General features: G+C 39.8%; 1 protein-coding gene across 1 annotated transcript; it reads left to right on the forward strand.

Moving 5' to 3' along the window:
- Positions 1 to 1,277: 1,277 nt before the first annotated feature.
- LOC309514038 (outer dynein arm-docking complex subunit 3-like) lies at positions 1,278 to 11,175 on the forward strand (the record flags this gene model as incomplete). The annotated part of the gene is made up of 14 exons (XM_082190151.1): positions 1,278 to 2,587; positions 2,932 to 3,044; positions 3,152 to 3,229; positions 3,357 to 3,518; positions 3,989 to 4,090; positions 5,065 to 5,190; positions 5,775 to 5,930; positions 6,379 to 6,492; positions 7,603 to 7,763; positions 7,861 to 8,014; positions 8,920 to 9,069; positions 9,254 to 9,338; positions 10,457 to 10,539; positions 11,008 to 11,175. Exons 1-14 carry the CDS (start codon positions 2,518 to 2,520, stop codon positions 11,173 to 11,175), a joined length of 1,722 nt encoding a protein of 573 aa, XP_082046277.1. The 5' UTR covers positions 1,278 to 2,517.
- Positions 11,176 to 13,323: the final 2,148 nt, after the last annotated feature.

Raw genomic sequence — 13,323 nt, forward strand, 5'->3', positions numbered from 1 at the left:
GATTAATACAAGAATGAAGCTATTGCAACATAAATGGTTGATGAAGACATACATAACCCCTGAAATGCTTAACAAATGGTCTCCAGACATTCCAGACACATGTGTGAAATGTTTAATTGAGAAGGGAACTTTAATTCACTGTGTATGGGAGTGCCCTAAATTGGTAACTTTTTGGAAAATGGTTGTATGTACCCTAAGTAACATCACAAAAACCCAAATACCGTGCATTGCAAAACTTTGTATTCTGGGGATATACCCAGATCATCTTTCTATCAATAACAATCAGAGGACTCTTATCGACTTTGGCCTCCTGCAGGCCAGGAGGATGGTTGCTTTGAGTTGGAAAGAGACTGAAATATCTTCTGCACACTCTTGGATCAAGGAGATGGCAATGTGTGTTACTTTAGAGAAGTTAACGTACATTACAAGGGGTAAAGCACAGCAATTTGAAGAGATGTGGGCACCTTTAATTGATTTCCTTAAGAAATGAGAAGGTGCATGTATTAATGTTTTGAGCGTGACATATTTTTGTTCTGTTTTGTTTTAATTTAATTATGATGCTTTTATTCCATGGTGCTTTGATCAACATATTTGGAATGTTTTTGTAACTTATTTTCCTTTTGGTAATATAATTTTTGTTATTTTTGTTATTTGGTTATTGTTTGTTTTATTGGAAAATCAATAAAAAAAACATTGTTGAAAAAAAAAAACATAGTTTTGTATAAAAAGAATGATAAAAACAGAAGACTAGTGAAAAATATGACCAATAACCAGGGGCGATTCTAGGATAAAAAAAAAAAGGTAACACTTTAGTTTAGGGTCTAATGCTCACTATTAAAGGACAATTCCGGTGAAAAATGAACCTATTAACACATGGTTACCGAGTCGATCGTTCCCTGGGATGCGTTTTCATGATAATCTAATGTAAAGAGTTTTATCTCTAAAAACAGATAAGCTTATAACACTAGCGTATGGGGCACAGAGTAAGTATAAGTAAATCGCTAGTTAATACCACTAACAAGGCTCAAAATAGCCTCACACTAACACGGTAGCATAATGAGGGTCCCTACATGCAAACCGAAGCATTGAGAACTTTGTAAGTGTACACAGTTTAATAAGAAGATACTTTATAAAAACAGTACATTACGCGTTTACAGGCAGGCGTCATCTTGGAAAACAGTGTCGACTAATCGAGTCACGAATGCCGTGCGATTCACGCGTTCACGTTTCTGAGAAAATTTAGATTTCTCTGATCTACATATGTGTTTATTTTAAGATGTTTTGAAAGCAAAAAAAATAAAAAATTGGATAACAATAGCTTTAAAACCATGTGGGCAGCTGATTATTTTTCTCTCCTCATCAGATCAGCATCACACTCTTTTTCTCTTTGTTTTTCTCTTGGCCGGTACTCTTCCCCTCCATTGTAAGCTGAGCTTTGAGTGATATAGACTGATATAGGCTTTTCACGTTTGTCTGTCAGTGAAGAAAGTAAACATAGGGTCAATTGATTGATTTATGAATCATTTTCTCAGAAGCATTCATTTACTGAAAGCTACTAGGAAATCTAGTAACTAAGTTTATTAAATTCATTCACAATATGTACACATTCATTACTGATCTTATGCCTAATTCAGGGCCGTAGACAGGGCTTTAAAATCAAAGAGGTCCTAAATTTGAGGTTGTTGTTGTTGTTAGGGAGTTCAATTTTTTATTTCACTGATGTGCATTTCAAGATGTTTGAAGGGCAAAAAAAAGTATAAGAAATAGCTTTAAAACCATGTTAGCGGGCAGTAGATTATTTGTCAATACCTTCTCTCTCCTCATTTATCTCAGTCTCCTCATCTTGCCCTGTGTCTTCCCCTCCTAAGCTGAGCACGCACACACACACATACCCTGAGGGCGCCTACTCTAGCCTGTTAGTCCTCTAAAATTGTATGTAACATTGAGGAAATGCAGAAATGATTTAGAAACGGACAACAGCAGCTATATAGAAAGTATGTTTTTTTTGTTGTTTTTATTGTTGGTTTTTATCTCTTTTATCGTGCTGCGCCCTGCGCCCCTATGCGCGCAAATAGCGCATACACACTTTTTGTGCCACTGGCTGGCTATATCTAACAACGTTTATTTATTTATTTTAATAGAATGGAAGCCACTCGTTTTATTACAATAAAAAGTTTTCTGCAGTGTTTTTCAATGCGTCCATGTGACAAAGCCATTTTTCAGTTTGTACTTGTTTGTTTCGGAGTGTAAATATGAAATAATTCTTTGATGTGAGCTGGTTGAGAAATTAATAAATATTAATTAGCTCATGCACGTAATGTCCACTTTCTCGAGCGTAAAGGTACGTAACTTAATTAATATTCATGAGCCAACGTCCAGCTGTGGTTCAGTTGCTAAGCAACGACATCGAGTTTCAGACACAAACGAGTTTCAAACTAACTTACTGGCGGTGTTACACAGTTAGAGACAGAAATCTTTATTTAAACCTTTATAAAATAATAACTATAAATAATAAAAATGCCTGGCGTCAATAAGCAAGCTATTCAGCGAAATGTTTCCGAGCTCCAGCGAAAAATTCTACTTCTGGGTAACTTAAGTTTTTTATTACAGATTTCGCCAATTAAGCTGAAACAGTTAACGTTAACTTAAAACCTGCTTAAATAGTCAGTAATATTGCGGCAGTAGTGGAATAATGAGTATTTCAATTGTTTTCTTAATATTTGCTCTTATTAATAATGTATTCTCAAGGATGGCAATGTTGTGTTGTAATGTCAGCCTGGAGTTATTATATAGCAAAGTTGCTTCTATAGCTGTTTAATACATTTATATTACCTTTAAATTGAATAAAGAGCTCAGTAAAATTGTCTACAGAAAGTTAATATTGCATTAATTAAACCCAACTTCGCATGAATGTTTCTCTCTGTCCACTAGAGAGAGAAAGAAGCGCGAATTTTGAAAGCTCTCAGTCTGTCATCGAGAAGAACAGAGAAACCATCTGGCAGCTGAAACATGCGAATGAAAACATGCGCAAGAAACTGGCTGAGGTCAGACATTATGAACACACACACATATGTAATGTTAAAACATATCCATATCATTTAAGTCACGTTATAGCTGTATTTGATGCATATCTTGGTCTTGGTTGTTCCAGGGAGAGGAACAAGTAACCAAGGATGTTTTTCAAGACCGTGGGATGGAGAATGAATCATTTAGGAACATGCCTGTTAAGGTGAGGTTAAATGAACCTTTATATCAGTTATTTAAAAACCTTTTTCCACTTCTTTCACTTGTACTATCCAGTGGTTACAGAATCACCTGCATATCAGTTGTGGTTGACAGTCATTTTTGTTGTGCAGTCGGCTCTGACGGTGCTGGAGAAGGAGGTTTGTGATAAAGCGAAGAAGCTGAATGCTTTGAAACAAACCACTGACACACAGAGGCAGCGTTTGGAGGAGTTGAAGCGCCAGTACGAGAGCATGAAGCCTCTGCCTGACAACCAGGAACTAGACGAGGAAAAGGTAGAAATTGTCTCTTTTTTTTATTTTGAATGAACACTGGTGAATCTTACAATTTAAGAATTGTCCAGGTTTCCTCCCAAAATCGAAAGGAAAAAAAGCAGTAAGAATATTGAGCCTTTTTTTCCAGTCAAATCATTTTTGTCCCAATTTCTCCTTACTGTAATTACTGTAAACCATGCCCACAGTTTTATTATCACCATTATTATTATATAATCTAAACAATTCACGAGAATACGATTTTTTTGCACATCATAATGAGAATTAGAGTAAAGAAGGGAACTCTGCCATAAGTTTCCCTAAGTGGTCATTCTTCCATTGTAAATGCTCTTCTTCCTTCTCTCAAGTCTTTCGTCTTCCCCTCTGTCTTGATTAGTGGGAAGCAGAGTGTTTAGCCACCCTGTATCGATGAGCACAATTAAATATGTTAATTCAAGCAAGAAAATGAATGAACTTGTGTGCTTGTTTTATAGAAATTGCGCATTCTGGAAAACAGATTGGAGGAAGCGCAGCTGAAACGTCATGAAGCAAAGAACGTAATGCGAGGTTACCTCAAAGAGAAGGACAAACTACAGGTATCTGAGAAAGAACAGATGAACTGGTTCATGTACAGACTGACACAGCACACACACATAAACCCACACAGATGTGTATTATAAAGCATGATACCCCATATATTTAATGTTGAAAATTTAAGCAATCCAATGTATCCAATGACACTCATCCATACCATTCAAAATATATTCTTATTCTTATAATAATCATAAATGTTTCTTGAGCACCAAATCAGCATATTAGAATGATTTCTGAAGGATCATGTGACACTGGGAATGAGGAATGGCTGCTGAAAATTCAGCTTTGATCACAGGAAAAAATTACATTATAAAATAGATTAAAATACAAAACAGTTATTTTAAATTGTACAGGTGTGCATAAGAGACTTCTTTCATTAAAGGGTTAGTTCAGCTAAAATTGAAAATTCTGTCATTAATTACTCTTCATCTTCGGAACACAAATTAAGATCTTTTTTATGAAATCTGAGAGCTTTCTGTCCCTCCATTGACAGCTACGCAACTACCACTTTCAAGCCCCAGAAAGGTAGTATAGACATCATTAAAGTAATCTTTTACAAATATTTAAAAGAAATATTCTTAATATTCTAATATATAATAATATTAAATATTGCGAAAAAAACAAACATAATTTACCACCTTATTTACAAAATATTAATCTCCAGCATGCGTTCATGCAACAACAACACACATGCGCCACGGTGCTTTTTCGGGGATTACTTATTCCCTTTCTGGGGCTTGAAAGTGGTAGTTGCATAGGCTGTCAATAGAGGGACAGAAAAATATCTTCATTTGTGTTCCGAAGATGAACGAAAGTCTTATGGGTTTGGAACCACATGAGGGTGAGTAAATAATGACAGAAATTTCAGTTTTGGGTGAATAATCCCTTTAAGATTAAAACTCTTAGCGACCCCAATCTTTTGAACAGCATCATGGTAAATAAACATTTATGATTATCCTCTTATTTGTTTCTTCAGGGAGACAGTTTTACATTTCAGCCACGGCTGGACAGGATGGAGGCAGAGATCCACCGGCAGACACAAGTGCTCAAAGAACTGCAGGTCACGAACGGTGACGCTCACTTCTCAAAGGATGCAGCCATGGTAAAGACAAAGCATTTAATAAATGATTAAAAAAAATGGGTAACACTTTATTTTACAGTGTCCTTGTTACATATGTTACATGTACTTACAATAGTATTAACAGTTAATTATGCATAATTACATGCAACTAACCCTCAACCAAACCCTAATCCTAACCTTATAGTAAGTACTTGCACTTAATTAATATTACTCAGTACTTAAATATATAATTACACTGTAACAATGACACCGTAAAATAAAGTGTAACCAAAAAATGTAATGAGATAATAAAGCAAGCATACGTGTAAGTGTGCCATGGTAAAGGTTGTGCAAGTAATGCTTCTCGTAAAGAGTAGGGGTGTAACTCCGGTGTCCTGCCCAAATTCCCTCCATTGGCCTTTATCAATCATGGCCTACGAATAAGAATCCTCATGCTTTCAATTGGCTTTATCACTCTCTCTCCTCTCCACCTATAGCTGGTGTGTGGTGAGCGCACTGGCGCCATTGTTCTGACAGTGGATGCTGCACACTGGTGGTGGTTGAGGGGAGAGCGCTCTATAAATGCCTCATTTCATTAAGATGTGTGTGTGTGTGTGTGTGTCCAGGCTGAGCTGCAGCTTCAGGACGAGAAGGTGTGCAGAGAGCGCAGAAAGCGAGAGAAAATCCTCTCCCTCTACAAGAAGCAGCAGGAGGAGAGGATTGCTCAGGCAAAGGAGAGGAAGAGAAGAGCGAGCATCATCCATCACACATCAGATAACAATGTAATACTCTAATAAGCATAAAGATATGTGTGTCATACTAATAGCACTTCTCATGTGAAGTGCACAGGAGACTGGACTCGCAATTGATGTTAATAGAGCTTTGTGTTAGCATGCTGCAAAGCTCACAACAATAAAATAAAATAGACAATTCAACTATTTATAAGTATATACACTTCCGGTCAAAAGCTTGGAATAATTACGATATTAAGTCTCTTATGCTCACCAAAGCTGCATTTATTTGATGAGAAATAAAGTAATGTTGCGAAATATGTTATTACAATTTAAAATAACTGTTTTCTATTTAAGTATATAATTTATACCTGTGATGCAAAGCTATATTTTCAGCATCATATACAGTCTTCAATGTCACATGATTCTTCAGAAATCATTCTAATATGGATTTGGTGCTCAAGTAACTTTTCTTATTATTATCAATGTTGAAAAATAGCTCCCCGACGAGCTGAGCAGCGAGGCCAACGCAGTAGAAGAAGTGGAAGCCATCTCTCCTTTTGAGGAAGCTTTCCAGCAAATCAGAGAGGCCACTGGAGTCACAGACCCACGGGTGAGGACACACAACACAACATTCAACTGTTTTCAGTGTGTTAGGGGAGTAACAGTTTAGGACACAAGGACCAGATGTTTGAAAGAAGACCCCGGAGTCAGAATTATAATAAATTAAAGAAAAGTTTTACTGAAGATAGTTTGCAGTTTCATCAGCAGAAGTTCAGCTTCAAGACTCACACAGTAGTTCGTAGGCCGCCCCACTTACAGTTACAAAGATCACAGCAGTTATATCCTACACCACACACACACACACAGCAGTTATACCCTTCACCAAGGTCTAAGCTACGTCCTTTACTCAGGTTGCAGTTTCTGATTGGCTAAGAAATAGATAAACATAGTAATTTTCCACACATATACATATAGACGGAAGCATATCTCTATCGATTATGCCGCTAAGTTAGACGCGTCGTGACCTTCCAGGTCACAGATCTGCATTGCTGGGCGCCAGCATGTCCAGAACAATAACTCAGTCAATCTCCAATAATGCCAGTGGTTCCTTAACCTGTAACCAAGAAGACTAACACACACACACACCGACACACAGCTTCTCTAAGGTTGGATTTAGCCAGGCTCTAACTATAAACAGGAGAGTCCTCTCAAAACATCAAGATAATGCATTCTTTCTCTCAAGGAGAGCTACACTTTAGTCTAACTGGAAAGTAAGGCTTTAACAAAGAAATGGTCCCTTAAACTATTGGCTTCAATGACCCCTATATGTTTTAACACGTTGAAGACCTTTCTCAAACACAAAACAAATCCATATTTCATTTCTGGAAGCCGGGCTAAATGAGCAAGCACTGTTACTGCATTCAGATATCAAACACAGACATTAAAGAATACATGAAAAGAACATTTCAGTAATCACACTGGTAACTTCAATAACAAAGTAAAATCCCCAGAGAAGTCTTTTAACTCATTTGATATTTAGAAGGAAAAATATTGATTAATACCTTGATTATAATCACTCATTACATATACATTGAAGTATATGTAATGCCCCCCCCCCCCCCCCCCCCCCCTTCAAGTGTATATAGATTACTCCTTGTTAAGCAATGTTTAGTCTGTTCTTGTGTTAAGCAATGTGTATTCCTGATTTCTCTTGTAATAGGAACTAGTGGGCCTGTTTATCTCTCGGAGAAAAACACAGGAACGTTTGGAGAAGATGAAGGCAGAAAATGAGAGTTTGCTGCTTCCACTGAAGGAAGAGAGGAATATGCTTCAAACTCAGCTTCAGGATATGAAATTCTCAGGAGAAACTGAACTCTCAAGGTAAGAGCAGACATTGTAGACAGTGTGAATATGATATCACTTCACATTCTCTGTTATTGTGACTGAATAGTAACATAACATTATTGTCCTCGGTCAGCTCTCTGCAGGTTTGTGAGCTTCAGCAGCAGCTTGAGCAGACGCAGCAGCGCCGTGATGCAGCTAAAGATCGTCTGTACGGACTCAAACATCCACTGAACGCTGCCAAAGCAGGAGTGAAGCACCTCAGTGAAAAACTTCAACACATACCACTGGTACTAATGAATCTTGTCAAATACATAAACCCCCTGGTTTCAGGGTAAATTCAACCCAGGGTCCTTTGCACCATGACCTCGAGCCAACATGGTCATGGCCTTTTTATTTTATTTTATTACATTTTAAAAAGAAGCCTTTTTCTCTTGGTCGAACATTATTAAAGTTAGAGCTTATTTAAAGATATCAGCCGAATGGCTTAGTGCAGGCGCTAATGGACCCAAGGTTTTATCTCGTAAATTACCGCACTAATAATGCCCGGAATGGTACCAAACTTCTACAGTGGTACCAAACTTCTACAGTAGTACAAATAGGTTCTGTACTCATAAAACAAGGCATTGTAAAGTTTGTGAGTACATCAGGAGTTTATTTAAATAACATTTGCCTGATGGCTTGTGCTACCGCTAACCCGGAAGTCGAGGTCACTTCCGTGATTTGGGAAAAGCCCATAAAAGTCCCTAATCCCTCATTTTATGAAGTGATGAGAATACTTTTTGTGCGCCAAAAAAACTAAATGTCAACTTTATTCAGTCATTTCTTCTCTTCTGTATCAGTCTCCGACGCGCGTTCACGAGAGCACCACGACGCATGCGCGGCCTCGCGTGCATCTTCCTCTGCTTGTAGGTTATATGTCAGAACGCCAGCTGCTGCGTCATTTCCACACACACACACACACACACATGCGTCGTGATGCTCTCGTGAACACGCGTCGGAGACTGATACATAGTATAGGTAGTGTATTTGAATGTTTTGTTTTTTTTGTTGGTAAAATTTAGTAGAAACTGCATAAGAAAAATTCATTAAGTGTCCAGGGATGTTTTCTCTGTAGTTAGTGATTGAGGAAACGTTTTTACATTCAAACGATGCATGCATGAAATGTCTGAGCATTTCTGTTGGTCTCTGGCAGATGAAGGGTCCGACACCACAGCTGCCTCCAGACTCAGAGGAACAAACACTGCAGCTGTTGTCTGAGGCTGAGCAGAAACTGATGCTGCTGAAGGAGGAACTAAAGGGCAAAGATCTGGCAACCATCCTGAAGGAGATAGAGGAAGAGGAGGTGAGGAACAATGATTAGTCAAGTTGCTGTTATTGTATTTTGGCTTGTAGAAGATTTGTAACTAGTGAAACATTGACTGTTTTGTTTACTTTAGGAATATATGTCATATTTTACTTTTTTGGAAGTTGTAAAATAACGCTTACTAATATTACTAATATGTTGTTTATTTCATGACCCTTTGCAGTTCCTTGCCAAGATAGCAGAAGATCTACCCAAGTTTAACACGCGCATTCTGTTCCGTGAGGACCAGAAACAGGACTCTTTTGATGGTAAGACACTAGCTCATATCACCATGGAATCTCATTTCTGCCACATAAGAAAAAAATCATGCTTTGGTGAAATACCAAGTCATAATTATGAGATAAAAAGTCTAAATGTTTTATCACAATTATGATTTTTTTTCTATAACTTTTTGTTTTCATTTAATCTTTTTATGTTATAATTTACTTTTTATATTTTAATTAAAACTTTTTGTAATTGTGACTTTTCCTGACAATTAAAATTTTTATGCCATAATTGACTTTTTATCTCATAATTTCAACGCTTTGTAATACTTATGACTTTTCTTGATCATTTAAATTTGTTATGCCATAACTGACTTCTTATCTCATAATTATTGCTTAATGGCAGAAATGGGCTTCCATGTGTCCTATATCTGAATTAAGCTTTTTGGGGCGTGAAGTCACACATATCAGGGTATTTATATAGTAAAAAAAAACTCCTCAATAAAAAATCCTACTTGATATATTTACAAATTATTTTTAGCTTGAAAAATATATTTTATCATTCATCGAGGTATAAATAAAATATGCTATTAGTTTTTACTTGATGGTTACACCACATGACATTTGTCAAATTTAAACTTCTTGTTGAACATAAAAGCCATATGAAATCAACACGGATACAAAGATTACATACAGTATATCTAAGAACTTGGCATACTGTATGTGTTTAAAACTTTTTTTCCCATTATACTTCTTTATCTTGGGCACTCTGATTTTCATTTTGCACCAGTGATTACTGATTTGTGAACTTGGAAAGCTCTTGACCAGGAACGGCCATGTGTTTTTTGATGTACACAGTTCAAAAGCTCCCTCTTATCAAGATGTTCACCTGTGCTGTTCTGATTTAGTTCCATTCCTTAATCTGTACACTGTGTGGAAGTTAAAGCTCACCCTTCTGTTGTACAGAGTGGTGGTGGATTTGTTAATGTCTCAAAGGCCAGATCACGTTTACGTGTGATTGTGTGTGTGACTGAGAGACTGGCCTACTGGTACATGGGAACTATGAATGCTGTTGATCCATATGGAACAATAACAGAACTATTACGTTTAGCAGACAGAGCTGACACACACCTTACACACCTGCATGTCTTTTCTGTCAACAGATGAGGACAACAGGAGCAATGATGAGGATGTCATCACCCGTGTGATGCTGAAGCAGCAGCCTCAAGCATTCCAGGGGTGTTTGGCTTGAGGTCATGGTGCAAAGGACCCTGGGTTGAATTAATCTTAACCATCCCTTTAATTTCATGAAGAATACTTTCTGTGCCCCAAAAAAAACAAAATGTCAACTTTATTCAGTAATTTCTTCCCTTCTGTATCAGTCTCCAACGCACATTCACGAGAGCACCACGACGCATGCGCGACCTCGCGTGCATCTTCCTCTGCTTGTAGGTTATATGTCAGAACGCCAGCTGCTGCGTCATCACCACACACACACGTGTCGTGGTGCTCTCGTGAACGCGCATCGGAGACTGATACATAGTATAGGTGTTTTAGAATGTTTTTTTATTTTATTTATTTTTTCGAAACTGCATAAGAAAAATTCATTAAGTGTCCAGGGATGTTTTCTCTGTAGTTAGTGATTAAGGAAACGTTTTTACATTCAAACGATGCATGCATGAAATGTCTGAGCATTCCTCTTGGTCTCTGGCAGATGAAGGGTCCGACACCACAGCTGACTCCAGACTCAGAAGAACAAACACTGCAGCTGATGTCTGAGGCTGAGCAGAAACTGATGCTGCTGAAGGAGGAACTGCAGGGCAAAGATCTGGCAACCATCCTGAAGGAGATAGAGGAAGAGGAGGTGAGGAACAATGATTAGTCAAGTTGCTGTTATTGTATTTTGGCTTGTTGAAGATTTGTAACTAGTGAAACATTGACTGTTTTGTTTACTTTAGGAATATATGTCATATTTAACTTTTTTGGAAGTTCTAAAATAACGCTGACTAATATTACTAATATGTTGTTTATTTCATGCCCCTTTGCAGTTCCCTCGTCTCGGTTACTAACGTAACCTCGGTTCCCTGAGATGAGGGAACGAGAATTGCGTAAGGCTAGCTTACGCTATGGGAAAACTCCTTTTCTCGAGAATATTGAAGCCAAATCTTTAAAACGCAGTGCAGCTGCACAGCATACACAGATAAACAGCGAGTACGGTCATTGGCTGTGCTGCGGCAACTGCACAAATCTATGGCGAGGCAGCTCAGACGCACAAACCAATTCCAGGTTATAAAACCTCATAAATGTGGACGGCGAGGCCCAGCCTGTCACCGCACAGATATCTTCAATGGGTATTCCACTTGACCAAGCCCAAGACGAGGCCATGCCTCTCGTGGAATGAGCTCTGACGCCTAAGGGGCAATGAAGGCCCTTAGACTCATAAGCCAGCGCGATAGCATCAACTATCCAGAGCGATAATCTCTGCTTTGAGACGGCGAGCCCCTTGGTGCGGCCGCCAAAGCATACGAAAACTGTTCCGATTGTCTGACTGAGGCAGAACGCTCCAGATAAACTCTGAGAGCCCTGACGGGACAGAGTAAATTCGCGTCTCTTTCATCCTCTGGTGAGGAAAGAGCTGCGAGTGAAATAACCTGTGCTGTGAACGGAGTCGAGAGCACTTTAGGAATATAACCATGCCTTGGCTTGAGGACGGCTCTGGAGTCGTTAGGCCCAAACTCAAGGCAGGACGCGCTCACTGATAGCACATGTAAATCACCCACTCTCTTGACTGAAGCGAGCGCCAGAAAAAGAGCAGTTTTGAGCGAGATGTGCTTCAGGTCCGCAGACCGAAGCGGCTCAAACAGGGCACCCTTCAATGCTTCCAGGACCGTGGAGATGTCCCAGATAGGCACAGAGGGGGGTCGCGGAGGGTTTAGCCTCCTTGCCCCTTTAAGGAGCGCACGATGAGGTCGTTCCTTCCTAGTGATTGTCTGGCCACAAGAGCATGAGATGATGTTATGGCCGCCACATATACTTTGAGCGTGGAGGGGGTGCGACCCGCGTTCAAGAGCTCTTGCAAATAAACCGAGTGCACTTGGTACTTCGCATGAGTCGGGGTCCAGGCTCCGTGCTGCGCACCAGCCAGAGAACACCACCCATTTCTGAGCATAGAAGTGCCTAGTTGAGGGCGCTCTTGCTTCAGTGATGGTTTGTAGCACCCTATCCGGGAGACACCCGGGTACCCGTTGAGGGGCCATACATGAAGGGCCCATAAGTCGTGACGGAGATTTATGGGCCCTTCATGCTAAAAAGCATCACTGAAGCAAGAGCGCCCTCAACTAGGCACTTCTATGCTCAGATATGGGTGATGCTCTCTGGCTGGTGCGCAGCACGGAGCCTGGACTTTACTCATGCGAAGTACCAAGTGTACTCGTTTTTTTTGCAAGAGCTCTAAGACGCGGGTCGCACCCCCTCCACGCTTATGGCGGCCATAACATCATCTCACGCTCTTGTGGCCAGACAATCACTGGGAAAGAACGACCTCATCGTGCGCTTCCTTAAAGGGGCAAGAAGGCTAAACCCTCCGCGACCCCCCTCTGTGCCTATCTGGGACCTCTCCACGGTCCTGGAAGCATTGAAGGGTGCCCCGTTTTGAGCCGTTCGGTCTGCGGACCTGAAGCATCCTGCCTTGAGTTTGGGCCTAACGACTCCAGAGCCATCCTCAAGCCAAGGTATGGTTATATTCCTAAAGTGCTCTCGACTCCGTTCAGAGCACAGGTTATTTCACTCCCAGCTCTTCCCTTCACCAGAGGATGAAAGAGACGCAAATTTTCTCCGTCCCGTCAGGGCTCTCAGAGTTTATCTGGAGCGTTCTGCCTCATTCAGACAATCGGAACAGCTTTTCGTATGCTTTGGTGGCCGCACCAAGGGCCTCGCCGTCTCAAAGCAGAGATTATCGCGCTGGATAGTTGATGCTATCGCGCTGGCTAATGAGTCTAAGGGCCTTCATTGCCCCTTAGGCGTTAGAGCT

Source organism: Leuciscus leuciscus, assembly GCF_965113295.1.
Source record: "Leuciscus leuciscus genome assembly, chromosome: 14".
Taxonomy (NCBI): Eukaryota; Metazoa; Chordata; class Actinopteri; order Cypriniformes; family Leuciscidae; genus Leuciscus; species Leuciscus leuciscus.